This window comes from Scylla paramamosain, chromosome 8 (genome assembly GCF_035594125.1).
Source record: "Scylla paramamosain isolate STU-SP2022 chromosome 8, ASM3559412v1, whole genome shotgun sequence".
Classification (NCBI taxonomy): Eukaryota; Metazoa; Arthropoda; class Malacostraca; order Decapoda; family Portunidae; genus Scylla; species Scylla paramamosain.
Genome location: NC_087158.1, coordinates 17,117,830 through 17,139,023, shown reverse-complemented (window position 1 = coordinate 17,139,023; position 21,194 = coordinate 17,117,830). Strand labels below are relative to the sequence as shown.

At 39.6% G+C, this 21,194-nt stretch overlaps 2 protein-coding genes across 2 annotated transcripts; one reads left to right on the top strand and one right to left on the bottom strand.

Annotated features, from left to right (window-relative positions):
* Positions 1-1,644: 1,644 nt before the first annotated feature.
* Positions 1,645-19,124, bottom strand: LOC135102878 (LHFPL tetraspan subfamily member 7 protein-like). The gene is made up of 3 exons (XM_064008477.1): positions 18,861-19,124; positions 9,116-9,719; positions 1,645-4,254 (listed from the first exon to the last, which is right to left on the bottom strand). The coding sequence occupies exons 2-3, from the start codon at positions 9,507-9,509 to the stop codon at positions 4,022-4,024; spliced, it is 627 nt and encodes a 208-aa protein (XP_063864547.1). The 5' UTR covers positions 9,510-9,719; positions 18,861-19,124; the 3' UTR covers positions 1,645-4,021.
* LOC135102553 (putative uncharacterized protein ENSP00000383309) lies at positions 17,426-17,866 on the top strand. The gene has a single exon (XM_064007835.1). It carries the CDS (start codon positions 17,426-17,428, stop codon positions 17,864-17,866), a length of 441 nt encoding a protein of 146 aa, XP_063863905.1.
* Positions 19,125-21,194: the final 2,070 nt, after the last annotated feature.

Here is a 21,194-nt window from a genome sequence, read left to right as displayed (position 1 = left end):
TAGAGAAATAAATAACCATATGGATCATTAATTTTGTAAGATGGGACGTTCGATCACTGCAGCACCACACAACACTTGGAAAGAATAGGAGCTCGCTGAGGGAAGCAGAGTGGCCTGGGATGCTAGAAATGTATCGTCTGAAGAGAGTGAAAGTTTTAACAATAACTTTTAAAGAGGATTGCGGCTTGAATTCTCAACATGGACGAGAACTTCTTGAAACCCTCCCATGGCGCTCCTGAAGTGTCGTGATGCTGGCTGCAGCACCCTGTCATGCCCGGCAACACCTTTGTTAAGAAGAAATAAACACTTAAAACAATACTGAATTGCTCCTAAGGTTTAATAGATATTATTGTATATGATTCACAGAGGACCTGTACATTCCATCAAAATAAATTTTATAATCGAATTATAGATCCATATTATCAAAGAATCTATTCCCTGAAAAAAAGAAAAAAAAATTGACGTGCAGAAAATTATAGGCTATTAAAAAAATACAATAATAACAACGAACCTTAGCGGTGATTATCCCTTGCAGACTGTGAGTGGAAGGGAAAGGTCAACAAGATAAGCTGGCCCATAATGTTTTTTTTGACACAGTGGTATGCTCTCTCTCTCTCTCTCTCTCTCTCTCTCTCTCTCTCTCTCTCTCTCTCTCTCTCTCTCTCTCTCTCTCTCTCTCTATTTTTTTTTATTTTTTTTTTCATAATACGTCCTCACTCGTCTGTCTTGTCTTACTTGATTGAGATATGTGGTTGGTGTTGTGAGCAGAGACAGCAAGTAAGTGATGATAGTTTTAAGCCAAGGTATGGCGGAAGTGTTCGTCTTTGCTTTGTACTAGTAGATGGTAGAAGCTTTGTGACTTACATACTATGCTTATTATAAATGTGTTACTTTGGAATATAATGGCTGATGAGAAAAAGCTTATGATCAAGTCAGAAATTGTGGGTGAATAAGACAGAAACTTAACAGTTTCTTTCATTTGACCACAGTATGAATTTCAAATGGAAATTAAATTAATGTCGAATCAACCACATCAACCCGTTGTCTGATTTAGGTGAAAGGTAAATAGAGCGCGGGGAGAGGGGAGGGGGAGAGTATTAGTTACTTACCACTCACCTGGATGGCACTACTTCCCGAAAGTTGAATACATTATGTCAAGGAAAAATTTACAAATACATTTTCCTTAAGTTTATTCATATGTATCCAAGGAAAAAAAAAAACATTAACGAGTCATGAATAATTCTAATCTACAATAATAGTGAAAATAATGATTGAAATAATAATGCTGATAATGATGCTGATGATAATAGTAAACTAATAACAATAATAAGACAGTAAGGAAAGTTCCGTGGCCATCATTATGCCTCACGGCCAGAGTGAACGGCAAATGCTAAAGGAAAAAGGGAGAAAGAAAGCCTAAGTATATAATGATGCAAGGATAAGACCAATTCAAAAAGTAAAGAGGGCACGAACAGCGGAAGGACAAGAACGAGAACACCAGATACGGTGGCAAATATCTAACGTGTGACTTAGAACATAACAACATAAGAAATAAGGGAAGCTGCAAGAAGCCATCAGGCCTACACGTGATGGCTTACGAAGCGTCGCCTTGTGTGGACTGTTCAGATTATAGACTGTGGTAAGATGGATTAATTTCCAGGTTCATTTTATTATCTCGCAATAGCTCGACGTAGCCTCACGGAAATGGGCTTTTCTATATCAAACCCAGTATTTTTTTTAGTACAGTTTTTTTTTTTTTTTTTTTCCCAAAACTAATGATTTAATCTAAAATGTATGTGTGTGTGTGTTGGTGGGTGAGGATCGCATCCATATGCACGAGTATAGTGGAGTCGAGTCTCGACTCCGGTCTTCTGACTGTTTTCAATCACGTTTCGCCGCATTGCACCTCTGCTACCTTTTCATGGTTATTACCGTCTCTGAAGTTGTCGACTGCACGTACCCAGCACAAGAGCTACTCTCACCCCTATTCTGTATCTTAATTTTTTTTTCTTTCACTTTATTGTTAAACTCCGGAACGCAATCTTTTTCCATCCTTTTACCTTTCTACGGGCTTCAATTCTTAAAAGAGACGTCAAGGTGCCCCAGGAATCAAATTATACTGGGGCCAGAAATGTCATGGACGCCACCTCCTCTGGCGGCCTTCTGCCACAGTAGGGTTATGTATCCGTCGTAAAAAAAAAAAAAAAAGCAGCGCCACTTGATCTCGTTATTGCGGCACTAAGATGCAATAATCAACGAAGATCTCGAAGAATAGTGGTACATTTCGCTACTTCCCAATTGCTATGTATCCTAAGATCCCTCAAATTACATGTATGTATTTAGCAAGAAGGAAAAAATGTGAAAGTTTTGTGTAGCAGCCTCACCTGAGGAGTGAAATAGATGGGTACCCTCCGGGGTGTGTTGCTGCCTTGCTTCTGCACCATAACTTCTCCGTCTCATCTGATAAAGCTGACCTAATTTCCGCGGTGCCCGGCGCCTCGGCCTATGTAGCGCGGTCATGGAGAAAAGTGAGATGAGACGTACAGCCTAGTATCCCCAACGCCAGGCGTTGTGTGGATGCAAAGAGGCGAGTACGAGTATTTGAGTTAGGCAGGAAAATATTTACTGTAAATCATATGCAATTCCCTCATTAAACTTTTATTCGTATTGTTTCTGAAACGTAACAGAACGTTACCTAGTCACTCGTCTGTCTTCTTTCTCTCCTTGACCAACTGCTTAATGGCATGAATTTTCATTATAGTAAATATATTTTTTATTTTCATGCGTCAAAATAACTACCATGATATTGTAAATAAGTGTCTTATTCGTATACCGTGTAATGTAAAATATATATTCGCAAGATATTCGATGATGTCCATACTTTTTTATGAAAACTTTTCAAACATCACCATGTCATCACACTTATCACATGTATGTACACTTGCACCACCAATACGTAACGTCACTGCTACCTTGTCCTGGTTTATCACTTGTTTCTTATAACACCTCCCATGATGCTTGCCTTTTACCAAGACCTTCAGTAGGGCAGTGTTGTTTCCTTCCACGTCATTCCATTCCTTCCCCGAGAAGACTTAGCAACCTTTTTTTCATGGATGTACTTGCATGAATGTTTAATCCTCATCCTCTTCTGCGTGATGGATGTGTAAAATGGAGCCTTTATCTCCCTATGGCAGGAGAGGCGGCGCCGCCCCTGCTCAGGCGACAAGCGTGGCGGGATCAACAAAAATTAGAGAAAGTAAAACTACTACATAACACTACTTTGTTGTGAGCTGTGACTTTCAGTCTTCCTTCTGTTATTTGGGCACCCAAACACTCCCAGCAGTTATTCAGTTGGAAAGGGTCCTGTTTTCTGCTCATCTTCCTCTTTCCCTTACGTCGTTTGACTTCGCCACGACAATCTCAAACAATTCTTACATCCTTATGTAGCTCTCACATTGCAAGTCAAATCACGGCAGATTTTTCATACGACACCTTCATATCTAAGAGACACGGCTAAGAAAGTAAATTTGAAACTAGAATCATAGTTTATTAACAGGGACAGCAAAAGATCCCTGAAGTATGTTATGGGCCGCACCAGTTCACGAAAGCTGCAAACTATATATATATATATATATATATATATATATATATATATATATATATATATATATATATATATATATATATATATATATATATATATATATAAAGCTAAACAAAGACATGAACTACTGCTACACACAATCTTTAATTTTTCTTCGTTTTGCAGAGGCGGACTGACTTCCATGAGGAGCAAATGAAGGCCTGTTCCCACACTACAGGTCACTAAAAGACTCATTTAGGCGTTTGCAAATTGCCGCTCATGCAAGAAGACAGACATACCCTCTGTTTCAGAATATTCATTATATGTGAAATGGGCTACAAACTGTGCATGTATATCGGGCAGACATTTCATACATGGTCCTTCGGGTGGGAGTCCCTCAGCATGTGTGGTGGAGCGCCGGGGACACACGCACGGCCATCATATGTAGTTAAGATTGGATCTGTAATCAGTATAGTCCTTGTAAGTGACCAGCCTGGCCAGAACTGGGCAGTAGGCCGCCAAAGCTGTTGCGACAAGGGCCAGCATGTACGCGTAACCCAGCTCACAGGTGCCCGCGGCATAGACGGAAGCCGCTGGGCCACAGTGTTGCCTGGCGAAGGGTGACCCGAGGACCAGTGGGTACAGCAGCAGCCCCACCACCTGCAGCGACACTGTGGGAAAACAGAACGTCACTCATTTGAAGCAACGACTCAGTATGAACTAATCTTAAATGCAATCACAAAAGCAACGACTCAGTATGAGCTAATCTTAAATGCAATTACAAAAGGAAGAAAAATGTTCTATACAGATCAGTCAGGGTCTCTCTCTCTCTCTCTGATATTTATCTTCATATTTTAGCTGACAGCCAGTTTTCATCTGTGTGATACGTACAAACCAGATAATAAATACAACATAACAAATATCTACACTATAAGCCAATATCAATAGACAATAGGCTTTACACTGCGTATGTTACCAGAAACAAAGAACGGCAGACTCAGCAAACACACAAATATAGAGTTCACAAAAGTTACGTACGTGTGAAATAGAAATAGGACCACAGCGCCATTTCCTCTACACACCAACAGACTCCAACAATAAAATATAGCTTGTCTCCCTAACGAGCGGCGTGGGCAGGTAATGGTGTGAGAAGGTGAGGAGAGGAGGGAAGGGGTCGAGGGGAGGAGGTAGGAGGCCGCTGGATGTAAGGAGAGTGAAAAATGACTAGGGGAGAAATGGCAGAAAGATTGCTGAAGCTGGCGCATGAGAGAGAGAGAGAGAGAGAGAGAGAGAGAGAGAGAGAGAGAGAGAGAGAGAGAGAGAGAGAGAGAGAGAGAGAGAGAGAGAGAGAGAGAGAGAGAGAGAGAGAGAGAGAGAGAGAGAGAGAGAGAGAGAGAGAGAGAGAGAGAGAGAGAGAGAGAGAGAGAGAGATTAATTTTCAGGATCTCGTTAGATAAAAATGCCTCATTACCTTTAGTAAATTAAATGACCTGCAATTAATATTACTTTTAGTTGGTGATATCGGTGATGGGATTGTTATTTCAACACGGCACAGTGCATGAGGCTCCAGGTGGGTGTGGGTGGCAGCGGCACCTCTGGTCGTGGGGAGTGTGGTGGACGGAACGATGCTGTGAATATGCTGTGGCAATGACGAATGTGATGGGACTTTTTCTCTTATATTTACGCAGCAAGGGAATGTTGGAGCTGTGGCGCTGTAAGGTGTGGTGAATGTGTTGAGCGATGGTGCCATGTTGCCCAGCAAAATGACGACTTGTGCAGTCACAGTTGTGGAGTGCTTTTGAAATGGAGTAAGAGTGGTCTTTAAAGTAAGCGAGGCTGTGGTTCTGTGGAAATGTGATGCAGTAGTTTGTGGGATAATGTAGTGCGGGTTCAAGGTTCAAGGAGGGAGGACAGGGGGTGGGGAAAGCCTAAGGTAGACTGCTCGATGCCAAGACCTTTGATGTTCCAGTTTTGTGGCTGTGGTGGTGAGAGAAAGCAAGCGTCGCGGTGGAAAAGTTGGACAAAGAACCGACGGCAGCTTAGAATGAGGAAAGGATCAAGACGTGGATAAAAGTGTGCAAGTTGTACAAACAAAATAACGAAACCTTATTAGTCTCAAACGCGTTTTCAAACAATATTGCTCTCGCATTTTTATCACGATCATAATAATTATATATATATATATATATATATATATATATATATATATATATATATATATATATATATATATATATATATATATATATATATATATATATATATATATATATATATATATAATTAAAATTAATTGCATTTAAAGATCTTGACTGATTTTTTAAAACGTGATGCGTATACAGCATGTTTACGTAATCTTTTATTCTTAAGTTTGTATGTGTCAGCTGTCATGATGATGATGATTGTATATATATATATATATATATATATATATATATATATATATATATATATATATATATATATATATATATATATATATATATATATATATATATAAATAGAGAGAGAGAGAGAGAGAGAGAGAGAGAGAGAGAGAGAGAGAGAGAGAGAGAGAGAGAGAGAGAGAGAGAACTCTAACCCTCACGCTTTCATTGCTTTTTTCCTGTCATGTCCTGCCTGACCATCCTCGCGCTGTCTGGCGGGGATGGGGCGGAGAGCAGGGAGTGCTGGCCAAACAATGGGAGAGTGATGGAGTCGCTGGCGGTGGCGAGGGGAACGAAAAGACTTATCACTGTATCACGTATCCATCATTCCATGTTCTCGTCAAATGCAGAACTTAACACTCAGGCCTTTCAATTTCGCTGGTCTGCTATCATATCCATTCTCACTGAATTTTTAATACATAAATCACCATTTTTATAAATATGAAGCTTTCATAACTGCAAAAATCCGCTGGATCCTTCCTCAATATTACAATCTTCACCTGTCTCTTTGTTACTGTTAGGTCCCCTTAACGTACTCTGAAATGTAAGTATAGGAACTGATCACCGTGTGGAGATCCCCGTGAGAAGAGTCACATCCTCATGACACTCATCCCTAAAACAGCAAGTAAGTGGACAAGAGTGTTGACAGTAATACATAAATGGTCTTCGTATCCAAACATTTAATTTTATCTTGTTTCAAGCCACTTAACTAAGAAAGGAATTTTCCTTTACTTACATTCCTTGGCAATGATAATCATAAGCAATTGACAATCCCAAAATATCTCTGGAAATAGCTTCTTCTTCAGAAAACATGAGTCTAGAACAAATGTTCCGCCATTACAGGAAACACAATAAGGTCTGAGTCACCACTATAAGAATACAAATAGGGGTAATATTGGCAACGCATAAACTAAGGCCGGTCCTCACGTCTGCCTGAAGTAGACAGCCTGTAGCTCGGAGCACAGGGACGTCCATGATAATCTATTAAGTTATAGCTATCCGTCATGCGCAGGCACCCACTTACGTTGGATACCCTATACGGTATATACATGTACGATGAAGAGGCGAGTAGCATATTCTCAAACCACGATTTGATTCAAAGTCCGCTACACACACACACACACAAACACACACACACACACACACACACACACACACAATAAAAAAAAAAACTGTGTGTGTATAATATATATATATATATATATATATATATATATATATATATATATATATATATATATATATATATATATATATATATATATATATATATATATATATATATATATATATATACGTACATTTACCAAAACGTGTTCTCTTCCTTCCTCTCCCCACTTCCTCCCCCCCAAAAAAAAAAAAAAATAAATTAAAAAAATAAATAAATAAAAAAAAAATAATGTAGATGTAGTTCCATTATAGAGTGTAACGTCGCTGCATCAGAGAACCATTAAGGTTAATGAAAGAAGGTCGGTTACGGGGAGTAAAGTGAGAGGTCGTCTCGTGTAATTATCGCACAGAAGGGAAGCAATATCCATCCTGCAGCATGAATGAACAAGTCACGTCATCTGGAGGGTAAAAAATAATGAAGTTTACGTATTATACTATTTAAATATACCTTCACAATATGCACTTTTTACTTTCTACCTAAAGTATTTCAATGCAGAGAAGATACAAAGAACAATATTAGCATAATCCTTGAAAATAGTGATGTATGAGAGAAATAAATATAAAAGAATATATATATGGAATTAAGACGCATACTTAAATTTCATTCCTTTGATTTTATGTCCATTTGAAATCCTTATGACAAGTTTCGTAAACATTATCTGCCGCGACTCGGTTTGGCTGTGGAATGCGGGGAGTGAATGGCGAAACAAAACGCGCCTTTCACCCCTGACCACGATTTCTGATACCACGTGGTTAAAAAAAAAAAGAAAAAGAAAAAAAAAACATTTCCCCTCTCCTAAAAAAAGTACCTCACGACTGGGGCAGCGTTCAATCTGCGTAATTTGAAATAAGATCCAATGATGATCGAAAATTACATAAAATATGTTAAATACGTATAACATCTGAGAACCACGGTGCCGGTCATGGAAGTTACAGTAAATAGCTTATGGCCATCCGGAGGTCAAAATGTGCCTCCAAGCATAGTTTAATTTCTATGGAAAAAAAAAAAAAAAACCTTCAACACACACACACACACACTCATTTACCGATCTTGGAACATTCACGTTTCCTTCCAGTTTCCATTATCTTCTTACATATTTGACTGTGTATGATGTGTCCTTGACTTTATAATTATCTTCGATGTCTTCATGGAAGTGAACTGTACCTGATGTGTCGTGTTAAAGTGAAACACGAAGGTCAACAGTTAGAGAAACAGAGTGCACTACCCCTAAACCTGCAACTCCTCTTCATTCTCTAGCATGGGATTTCCCAGGAGTATTTAAGAGCCAGAACGGCAGGTGTGGGTGTGTAGAGCAATTCTATCAGACTTAAAGACATTGATCCAAAGTAAGTAAAAAGTGTGCAGAGTTAGGGACAGTGAATGAAGTATGTACAAATTGTACAGGTCAACACTTCTTGACTGTTGGGTGTACCTGTTTGAGAATACATTCGTGCCACACTCAAACACTGCACACTCGCAGCGCAAGGCAAAGGAGTGACTGTACTGGCGATGGGGATGGTTGTGGGTACTTAAGAGATTACGAAAAAAGTTTCGTATAAAAGAAATGACCTGATATAATGCAAAGATATACATATTTGTTTCTTCCTAAACGCTATAAATATTACATGAACCAAACTTTTAAACATTCTTTAAAAATGTATTTTTGCAAATATCAGAACAAATTTGTGTGAGAGAGAGAGAGAGAGAGAGAGAGAGAGAGAGAGAGAGAGAGAGAGAGAGAGAGAGAGAGAGAGAGAGAGAGAGAGAGAATTTTTACTTCTTTAAAGCTCTTCAGCTCCAACCTCTCCACGTGTATTATACACGTGGAGAGGTTATATTATATTATACACAAAGGCTACGCCCGGTGTTTACCTAAACAGAACCACCGCTCCACACACACACACACACAAAGATCAGAACACTACTAACACCCACCTGCTGCTGCCTGAATGTTGCCTGCGACATGAGCAAGGGCGGCACGGGCGTGAGTGGTGGGCAAGATGGGCGTGAGGAGTGCAGCAAGGCCCGTGACGGCCAACAAGGCACCGCCCCCTCCATACACCGCGCCCACCATCACCCACACCGCTGATGGCAGCGCCCCACTGGTGTCCCTGATTCCCTGTCCGATGGCTGCACATTCCTGGTCAGTCAGGCTGCCCATACACCACGCCCACACTCCAAACATGATAGGAGGAGCAGGTGAGTGTCGCACGAACCACGTGGGTGTGAAGAGAGCGGCGAGAGAGGCCATCGCCACCAGGAGCGAAACTGTCGCCCACAGCCCCACCACCGCCCATGACGTATCCCACGTCCACCCGCGAACCTTCATCACATACTAGGATCGGACCGCACCCACCATCACGCTACCGCCGCCACTCCCTGAGGGCCTCTGCTGTTCTAAGGCCCGTCATGCTCTCCATGCCTCACGCTCCGCACTGGACTGTCGCCGATGGGAGGAGGGTTCCCAAGAGGCAGGGAGCGGGAAGCAGACGCGATGCACCATAAACCAACCACCAACCAGCTTGCAGGGTTTGGCCTCCTGGGGAAAAGGAAAGGTCTCCATTAAAGATCGGTGAATAAGAGAAGAGGGGAACGAGATGTTTGAAAAGATTCAAAGTGGATGTTGTACAACAACCTCTTACACACCAAACTCCGTGATTACTAGAGTACAGCCATACTACTTGTTTGCTGTTTCATGTTTGAGACGAATGAATATATATATATATATATATATATATATATATATATATATATATATATATATATATATATATATATATATATATATATATATATATATATATATATATATATATATACAAAACAGGTAGATAAGTAAGTAGGAAGTAGATTAGTAGCTTCTCTTACAAAACAGAACCGCACATTGCCAAGGACCACAAATCATATTTAGATTGTAACAACGAAGGAACGAAATAATCTTTCCTTCATTATCTGTACATTACCAAAAAACATTATTCAGACATATTTCTCTCGTGTTTACTTTACTCGGTATGCTTGAGTGGGGAGGGGTCAACACCAAGTCGAGATAGTGAGGGATAGTTAGAGGTTGTGGGAATCAGATTATGGCATCTCCCTCACGCTACAAATTCCCACATCACACTTCATGGTAAGTTGACGGTAAAACACTTTTTAAAGATCATCCGAACATTTTTTTAAGCCATATCAAATACATTTAAGACAACTTAAGAACCGCGAACGAGTGATTCAGTAAGATAAAGTAACAGTTATCGAGGTGTTCATATTCATCAGGAAAACACAAGTGCCCTGTGGTGGTCGTGTATGATGTAGGAAGTGACACTGAAAATATCTGCTCTATCCATCTTTCACTGTTGACTCTCGAGAGGGGGAGGCGAAGTGTGTATGTGTGTGTGTGATTTTAGAGAGGGACATCTCTTACAACAGTCAGAAAGTTAACAGTAAATACAGTCGCTCAGAGGCACCGCTGAGAGGGCTTGGGGGACGACATGAGATTGGATTTCCATTCACTTTGCTGTTTACTCTACTTACTGGGATTCCTTTGCTGTCTCTTTGATTCCATATATATTCATGACGTCCTAAAACGCACGACCTTCTCACAAAACAACGAGCGTTTCAGGCATTTCATTTGTATGATGAATGGAAATCAGGTCAATCTTTCTACGTATTTCTCTCTCTCTCTCTCTCTCTCTCTCTCTCTCTCTCTCTCTCTCTCTCTCTCTCTCTCTCTCTCTCTCTGTGTGTGTGTGTGTGTGTGTGTGTGTGTGTTAGAGAGTCCGTTTGGGACCCTTGTCAAATCCTTCAATCCCTAAAGACCCGCTGACCTTGACGTAAGTTGATAGTGTCCACCGTTTGTTTAAAGTATCAGAAAGGAGACAGAGAGAGAGAGAGAGAGAGAGAGAGAGAGAGAGAGAGAGAGAGAGAGAGAGAGAGAGAGAGAGAGAGAGAGAGAGAGAGAGAGAGAGAGAGAGAGATACTGGCATATGGAGAACCAATAATGAAAAGATAAGACTCTATTGCAAGAAAGAATGTTACTTTCTTAAGTAGCCGTGCTGGTGTTAATCTGATAAACAAAACATGGATTGTGACCAGTATTAACAGCTATCAATAGTGAAAGCGAACCTCTGCCCCCCCACCCTCTCTCTCTCTCTAGGTAATAAAGTTAGTGGATAACACGTGTCTTTCCGCCTTATCATCTTAACGCTTATAATTCTTTTTTATATTATCTCGTTCCCTGAAAACAACAGACATTAAAAATAAGAAATGTGGTCATGCTTTGCTGGTAAGGAAACAGCTTAATAATCCTAGGACTGGTTTGGTTTGGCTTCCTCCTTCAGTGTCAATGAAATGGGATCACAAAGAAGTGCTGATTGCTGTCTAGTACTGAGACGTTCTTTCTTCTAGCAGATATATATTCAATTGCAACTTAATCCTGAATCTGTAAACGGTAATGCATAGTTAGCAGCCTTTGGGAGTAGGGAAAAGAATAGGGAAATAACTAGTTTTAGATCCTTTTTTTTTTTTTTAGATCCTTTACATGCATAATTTCCGTAATTCCTATAAACCACTTCATCTTTATTCATTTATTTTTGTATTTAGTTCACATCATTCAATTAGTTCATAATTTCTATGCATCCTTCAATTCGCCTTATTAAAATACCTACTTCCTACTTATTTATATTTTAGGTTAACCATCCTAACAGCACCACCACGATCAACTAAGTGTGCTTGGAACATCTTGGGCATTCAAACATCATCCCTATTATTATTGTTATTATTATTATTATTATTATTATTATTATTATTATTATTATTATTATTATTTACAGCTTTCGAGTGAATATATCAGTGGCACATCACCACCACAACCACCATCGTCATCATCATTCTTAGCGGCTGTCAAGCTGGATTTCATTATTGCCTCCTTACTAAGTGTTGTGTTCAGGAAGGGAATGTAATAAGCAACTGTTTTCTGTTCCTCTAACTTTTTCCTCTTTTTCCAGCAGCTCCATCTCCACCTCCAGTCTGGCAGCACCTCTGCACCTATCGGATATCACACTCATTCCAATATAATGAGGGATAAGATGTACCCTGACTGCACATAACAGTCACCTAGATCACACTTTACACTCCCCTCTCCTCCTCCTCCTCCTCCTTCTCATTTTCTTCCTTTTCCTCCTTTAGTCACAATGATACTTGTGAATCGGTATCTTCCCGCTTAGATGTTAGTAGAAAAATAATTGTAAATAACTTTCAAATGAGTCAACTATATTTTTCCTAAACTGGTCACTACGATATTAGTTGGAGGATAACTAAGTAATATCTGACTGACTCATTGTATTGCTACGGTGAGCGAATCTACAAATAATTAATGTCTCTGAGAATTTTGCTTACGTCAACCTTGTTATAATTATCCCCTATACCACTTAAAGACATCTATCAGTGTAAATTTAAATTTAAAAACTTCAAAACTTCAATCTACTTTCTTAAGGATCAGTTTTCATTCCTTGTGTCTTTTCAGTCATTCTCCTTCATACTGATTCTAACTAATTTACATACTTCCTATAATACAAGGCTAGTGCACATGTATAACTGTTAGAGAAGAACAAATTAATCAGTCCTGTTTACTGAATTTGTAAAATATATAAATTATTTAATTGTCATAGCTTCATAATTTCAAATTATAAGTACCGGCCATCTTGGAGGTTATCCTCACAGAATCCTGCAGTCACAAAAATAACAAAAAAATATATTCTTTGCCCTCACATTAGCTGGAAAAGAGGTATTGCTGAGGTATGCACGTCTTCTGATGGAATGATACTTGGGCAATATGGTCACAGCCGTAATTTTTAATTTCCTGCTCTTTTGAAAGGTTTTCCAGGACCGGTATAGGGGCTGATATAGTGGCAAATATATTAGACTTTCAAAATCATCCATGAAACTTTACTTGCCAGAGGTTGGTGAAGGGACGCATGACGCTGACCATACTGTCATATAAGTGGCGCACGATAGGTTAGACCAAGCCTTAATTCATTGCAAGTGTTCTTTTCACGGGACACTAAGTACCAATACGAAGACACTCCATTTTTTTTTTTCCAGGATTGTTCGATATTGTGGGAGAACCCTTAAAAAAAAAAAAAGGACGAATTCTATCTCGTACCGTCTGCTTGCTGAGCCACCCCAATAACCACACAGGTTGTACTGTGTATTTCGAGCGCAAACAATTTCATAGCAAGTTGGGAAAGAAAGAGACGCAAAGCTTTCCACTGATTATGTATCACTTACCTAAACATTGATTCGAACAATATTCTACAAACCAATTTTCAAATAACAAGAAAACTCATTCTAACAATAACAGCTTTACGCTTAAGGCTTTGATATGCATGGAACAAAATTCATTATTATTTTCACAATAAAATAAACAAATAAAAGAAAGAATGAAAAAAAAAACTAATGAATGATGAGTAAAAAAGAGAAAAAATATCAGAACCATGAATAAATAACTCGTGAAGGCAAAGTGAGTTCAGGAACCGGAGGCTGGCGAAGGCGTGAGTCTATGAATACGAAAGAAGGAGCATGACGATGGGTGAGGCGCTGAGGAGGGCCAATGGTGGAGTCGCAGGGAGGGAAGGAGGGATCGATGCAAAAGGATAGTGATAAGTGACAGAAAGATGGATAACGTAAGATGTGAATGGATATAGTTTGAAATGGATAAATGATTGTGAAGGCGAGAATGTAGACCTAACTGACGAAAGAGGGTGTCAAGTAAGAGAATGATGGAGGAGGGTGAAAAGATGAATAACAGCTGACGCAATGAATAATGAAAGGAAATTGTTGAGGGACACTAAAAGAGTAATGCTTAAAGAAAATACAGCTGTGACACTGCTCATTGATTCGCTTTCAAATACTGATTCGAAGTAAAAGAAAAATAAACGCGCAAAAGAAAGACGATGATGATAAAAGAGGAGGCTAGGGAGCGTCATCTTAGTCTAGAATTAACATCAACGGAAAACAAGGAAAAAGCGATGAGGGGTTAATAGTATAGGCAAGCTAAAATAATATGATCGATTCACGTGTCGAGGGAAAGAAGAGTAATGACCAGGAAAGTGACTAATGAGTGAGGAAGCCAGTAATAGGAGGCTGGTTAAGTGGCACGCTGGGGCGCTGAATGATGGGCGGCAAGGGGGCGGAAGATGATGTGTAGAGAGGCATAGGAAGGGAGGAAACTGAGGGTAATAGGAGCCAGGAGTAGAGTGATTGGTGAAGGGACCCAACCTGTTAGACGGGATCATCAATTAGCAAAAACGGTGACCTTAGGTTGGGTGCGTGCATAAAGTACAGGCGAGGGTTCATTCAAGGATAGATCAAGATTGTAGCTTCCCTTCGGGTTGACCGTTGTCTCCATTTCATCTTGAAGTTGTGTCTGTAGTGCGCGATAACCTCAGCATCCTCTTGATATGTATTAAAAAATGCATTTTACAGTATTCTTTCCGTTGTCTTCACTATTTATGCTACAGAAGACACGAGTAACTCACTTGGTAATGGTGAGGCAAAGGCAAACATCCCAGCTTATATATATATATATATATATATATATATATATATATATATATATATATATATATATATATATATATATATATATATATATATATATATATATATATATATATATATATATATATATATATATATATATATATATTCTCCCCCTCTCAAAATGATTTATTTATTAATTTAAGTTTGGAAAAAATAATTTTTGGTTATAGAGTGACCTCGAAGAGCCAGAATTGTCAGCGGAGCTATTTCTTCTGGCCTATTGTCATAATACTGTACGTAGGTGCGGGACATGGCCACGCTTTGCCGCGGTCATTTTGTTTTCGCTGTATTCTCCATATTTATTCACAGTGCGTCACCTCCGAACGTTAATTCCGGTTCAGAGAAAATTTTTCTGCATGTTAATTATCACAATCCACATAATCTATGACTTATAAAACTAAATTATACCAGCACACCTAGGGATACTCATGTTCTTATAAAAGACTTATTATAGATATGGGGCAGGTTATCTTAAAATCACTTTTAATGTAGGCTGTTGCTTATAGAAGAAATATCCGCAGGTCCTTAACAGTAGGGAGTTTACAACTAAGGGGCAGGTTATCTTACTACTACTTATAATGGATGCTATTACTATATACAAAGAACCAAGTCAATCACTTACAAGCCACTAACGGTAAACAGATAACAAACCCACAATGTAAACCAAAATGGGATCACACAATGAGGATACACATGCTATTTACCGAAGTGGACGATAAAAATGTAATCAAAATAAATACAAAAAGGGGCAGGGACATAAAGAGCTACCACCTAGGAAATCGTAATAAGAAGTCAACCTTAGACTACAGGTAAAGGTGTTGGAACTAAGAAGGGGATCTTTGTGCTCAGTGAGAAAGATGAAAGTCAAAATGAAAAGCCTTTCCGAGAGGACCACAGCTGTTCCTTTATATTATAATAAGTTCGGTATACAGGAGGGGGAAAGAGGCAGGAGCGAGGATGTGACGTCAGTTGCCTGCTGATAACTCTCTGGTTTAACGAGTCTTACTGAGCACCTCGAAGCTTCGATGCTTCACGAAACCAAGTCTTCTTCAAGAGGAGCCCGTAAAACAATGTGGGGTGGGTAGGGGGGGGCGGAGGTGATGGGTGGCGCTGGTATGCACTACTAATAGACGTACGTAACATAACTGCTGATCAGCTCATTGATTCATAAATGTATAATTCCCGCGGAGATGGCCGTCACATTCCTTAGGCCACTTAAACACTTGTCAGATTCCCTCTCAATGGAGACCTCTCTAACGAAAGTAAATTCAAATTCTTTTAATTTCCTCTTCTAAGGAATGTTTTTCATCTCTTGTATTATTTGTCATTGTCTGTCGCAAATCTAACATATCTGTATCTCGCCTGGAAGTGGGAATCGAAGCTGCACAGCAGTGTAAATACGGTTTCCCCTAAGCTAACTATAAATCCATAATCGTTTTTGCTCCTTGATGTTAACTGAGCTCCCTTCTTTTTTGTCTTACATAACACAAGAATAACTAAGTGGCCGAGTAAATAACTAAAATAAATGAATATATAGATAAATTAAATGCACATCTGGTGACTGGTGACAGCATATATATATACAGTATATATATATATATATATATATATATATATATATATATATATATATATATATATATATATAGATATATATATATATATATATATATATATATATATATATATATATATATATATATATATATATATATATATATATATATATATATATATATATATATATATATATATATATATATATACAAACGTAACTTAGTAGGGAAATTATATGGATATAAAATACACTACTCCTTCATTATTCTTGAAGATCACGTAATTCATACAGTGATTTACATATGTTCGATATAATTTCACTCGTACATAATATACTAATATTCTTCGCATAAATATAGCCAAATGCATAACGTAGATCTACAAATGAACAGCAGAACTACACGTGGCACTTTATGTGACAGTCTGCCCATCACTGCCACATTACCGCCGCCTGGGGTATGTCCCCCATTGTACATACTTCGTGGGCAGTTAAGCTGCGGGTAAGGTCAGATGTACAAATTTTGTAGTAATATGTTTGGAAATTACTAATGCTGCAGTAATACCAATACCAAGTACATCGGTTCTTAAAAACACATCATACTCCAAAATGCTGCAACGCAAAACTACTATTAATTCAGACGATGATGTCGTTTGGCTGTTCATCTAAGAGCTTCTATTCCTCAGTTCACCAGCGGTTCAAGCATGGTATGTAAAACGATGGTTGGTACTGGCTCCCTAGCCCCGAAATTAATACAACAGGTTTGTAACGAATCCCTTGAATGCATTTTGATACTTCATACCACATTATTATTTTATGCATCATTAAGTTTCTATTCAGGCGGCAAATAATCCAATGATGCCTAATGAAAAACGATGGAAATCGTGTTGGATATTTCGCCACGGGAGACGTTTGACAGGCTTCCATATTACGTCTCTGTCAAGGCCTCAAAAAGGACTTCGACTGACAAGTCCATCAAGAAGGCACAGCCTTCATCGACCTCGAGGTAGTGCAAGTTTGCCCAGACCTGGCGGGAGACACAGTCTTCCTCGACTACGAGGAAGGTCACACCAGCCTAGGCCACGAGGGAGACCATGTTTGAGAAGACCGAGAGGAAGGCCACATTTGCCAAGACCGAGAGGAAGGCCACCTTTACCAAGCCCCCAAGGAAGGCCACGTTTACCAAGGCCGAGAGGAAGGCCACGTTTGCCAAGATCCCAAGGAAGGCCTCGCTTACCATGGCCGAGAGGAAGGCCACGTTTGCCAAGACCACAAGGAAGGCCTCGCTTACCAAGGCCGAGAGGAAGGCCACGTTTGTCAAGACCCCAAGGAAGGCCTCGCTTACCAAGGCCGAGAGGAAGGCCACGTTTGTCAAGACCCCAAGGAAGGCCTCGCTTACCAAGGCCGAGAGGAAGGCCACGTTTACCAAAGACCCCGAGGAAGGCCTCGCTTACAAAGGCCGAGAGGAAGGCTACGTTTATCTAAAGCCTTGGCTAAAGCACGATTGGAGAACGCGTATTTATCGTAACTTCTAGTTAGATTACGCCTCAGCTCATGAGGATGACGTTGGTAGAGGACATTAACGACTGATTCACGACCTTTCAAATTCATCCCGCGTTACCACGCTGCTCGCTGATCTATATGTCTAGACACGAATTTCAAATATTAATATTCACTATAACTTGCTCATTGCCTGACATTTTGCCTTTCGACCTCAACTCCTGAGAAGTCAAAGCCAGCCAGATCTTCGCCTTCCTCCTTCCATCAGCCCTTATCTCCTTTTCTTTCAGAGTTTTACTACTATCTTTACCTTCTGTTCAACTTTTAATATCTCGATTACTACTTGCCAATTTTGGAAAGGAAAATTACTAATATGTATCTGATTGTTTGTCATAATTTCAAATTTTTGTTTATAGAGTTAATATATCGCATCTGTAACTTCGAAAACTGACCGCCCTTCCAACCAGAAGACACTCACAGTCGCTGGTAGACTGGAGACGCTGCCAAAACTTTACCAAACATGCAACGGTGAACCACTTTATAAATCTTTATAACGTAATTTAAAATGTGTGTGTGTGTGTGTGTGTGTGTGTGTGTGTGTGTGTGTGTGTGTGTGTGTGTGCGCGCGCGACCGATTGATAAGTAACGATAACCCGGATCACATGCTGGACTCATCCCATCACACATCACCCACCTCTTCCTTAAGAATGACGTTGTAGTGCAGGCCTTTATTAACCTAGTCGACGCAAAAGACCTCAGCGTGTTGTGTGACGGACAAAAGCATTTTGATGCTGCTAGTAAGTGTGTGATTCGTCAGTCTTACGGATCAACTGTGTGTGTGTGTGTGTGTGTGTGTGTGTGTGTGTGTGTGTATATATATATATATATATATATATATATATATATATATATATATATATATATATATATATATATATATATATATATATATATATATATATATATATATATATATATATATATATATATATATATATATATATCATCAAAACATCAAAACAGACTTACCGTATAAGGGACTCACGGTCACCAAGAAAAATTGCTGCAATAACAAAGTTTCGTCTTTGAAACTGATGTTATTTCGAGTCCATCATGATTCACACACGATAAGCAAATATGTACATGATATTAAATGAGAATCTCTAGTTAATGACTTTGCAGCACAACACTCCGAGGAGGAATAACAGGGTCTGTGCACACGTGCCAGAGCGGACGCTGCACCATCACATCCTCTCCGTTCACCTGCTAGCGCGGGACTGCTGCCTGCTGGAAGTCTCGGGCAAGGAGCTCGCTGAGGCTGGTTTGGGGTTTACGTAGTTTGCCAGCATCACTCTTCTCAGAATTTCTTTGCACCTTTCCCTCACTCTGATAGGTTTACGTACCTGAAGGGGAATAATGTGGGAAAGGGGTATTGTCCTAGTAACGTGAAATATTCAAACTTTAAGTAGATAAATAAATAAACAAATAAATAAATAAATAGATAAATAAATAATGCTGAGGAACTACCAACAACAATTAAGCATCAGGACCAGCTTCTGAACCTGCGCTGAGGGAAGGAGTGTGACCGTGAAATTTGCAGGGGATCAGTTTCTGGGTGCTGGGATTTGGATTACCATTGTCAATTAGGATCATTCTGCCACAGGAGACCACATAACTTTAATAATAATAGTACTTGTTGCTATCATGTATCTACGTACTAGGGGTGATTACAAAGTTGACACAGTCTAGCTAGAAATGTAAGGAGTAAGTAGTGCGAGAGGGAAGGAAGTACTTATGTAACAAGTGATAGGAACTGGAAAAAAAAAAAATAAAATAAAATAAAAACAGTCCGTCTATACAAATGCTCTTAATGACATCGATAGTTCCCGCTGCCTCCTCCATATTGTTTCCAACTAAATGCATTGAAGAGAGTGTTTATCGTTAGCCATGTCTTCAAAACAGGGAAAGCAGAAGTTATTAATCTGTTTGATAAGTACAAACCAAGGAAAAGGACGAGCCCGAATACAGCGATGAGTGACTGCCACCAGCAGGTGGCATGTGACGCTGATTGAGAGAGAGAGAGAGAGAGAGAGAGAGAGAGAGAGAGAGAGAGAGAGAGAGAGAGAGAGAGAGAGAGAGAGAGAGACGTGTGGGTGGATGAGGAGCGGGGCCTGCTGAGTTGAGTGGTGAGGGGAAAAGAAGAATAAAAGAGGTTTTTGTTCTGAGTATCCATCAGTTTCTTTCTCTATTTATTTATTTGTCTATTTATAATTTCAGAACAATAATATTATAAAAAAAAAAAAAAATGCGATTTTCCTGAGTCCTATTGTTGCCATTCCTCCCCATTCACATACACTTTACACTGCATGAATGTGACGGCTTGGCGGGCACCTTATTAAGGCGTGTAGGGAGGAGCGGGAAGCGTCAGGGATTTGAAGATGAGGACGTGCGACAAGGCTTGGAGGATGGGAAACTAGATATTATGGGATCTTGATGAGGACAGGAACCGCCTGAGACTCAGCAGTATATCGAAGAAATGTGGATCCAAGATTTTCTACCGTGAAAATTAGAGCTCCAGGCGACAAGACGACGAGGTATGAGATGATTTCTCATGTCAGTGTGTCAGTGTCTTTGTGCAAATTAATTAAAGGCGTAACTTGTAGGACCTTATGTACATACTAAATGCTTATTTGCAAGAATATAATTATGTCCCAGTAACACAATTATTTACGTGTAGTACAATTACCTCTAAGTAGGCGGTTGCCGTTCCCGTCACTCAACCATTACAGCAATCCTTCTCATTCCTTCGATCATTCTTCCCTCAATGGATCAGTGGAACTTCCAGACGCAGAGTACGATTAAAGATAAGAACGACAGAAGCCCGGTAAGTGTTAGGCGTTGTGATTCTGAGGGATGACAGCGGGTAGGCGCCAAACAAATCGAAATTAGTTATGTTACTCGTAGTGTCCCTAGTCTTTTCGAAAGACTTGCGCTGTTAACCATACATCATACTGCATACGTCAGAAGTTTTCTGAGTGTCTCAAACAACAGGTGAAGTAAATTAATGGTGAAATTGTTGCTGACGTAGTGAATGGAAGACAGCCGTGCATAACAACTTCGTGTTCGTCGATGGAATGCCCGAACCGACACCTAAGACCGCGTGTTGAAAGATATAGAAGATAAATTAAAAGGCCTAGTTTAATTAATAATAGATAAAATAGCTCTCACGACATTCTGGGCAAATACTTCATTTCAGTTTAAGTCTAAAAGGAAACTTAGTGGGTGTCCGCATTCAATTACCGTGATGAAATACTGTACCTGAGGTACGACATAGGTAGGTCCCTAAGGGAAGTGAGGAGAGAG

Coding starts and splice junctions, on each gene's coding strand:
- LOC135102553 (XM_064007835.1), top strand. CDS start 17,426: ATGTTTGAGAAGACCGAGAGGAAGGCCACATTTGCCAAGACCGAGAGG.
- LOC135102878 (XM_064008477.1), bottom strand. CDS start 9,509: ATGAAGGTTCGCGGGTGGACGTGGGATACGTCATGGGCGGTGGTGGGG. Junction 4,255..9,115: donor CAACATTCAGGCAGCAGCAG/GTGGGTGTTAGT, acceptor GTTTTCCCACAG/TGTCGCTGCAGGTGGTGGGG.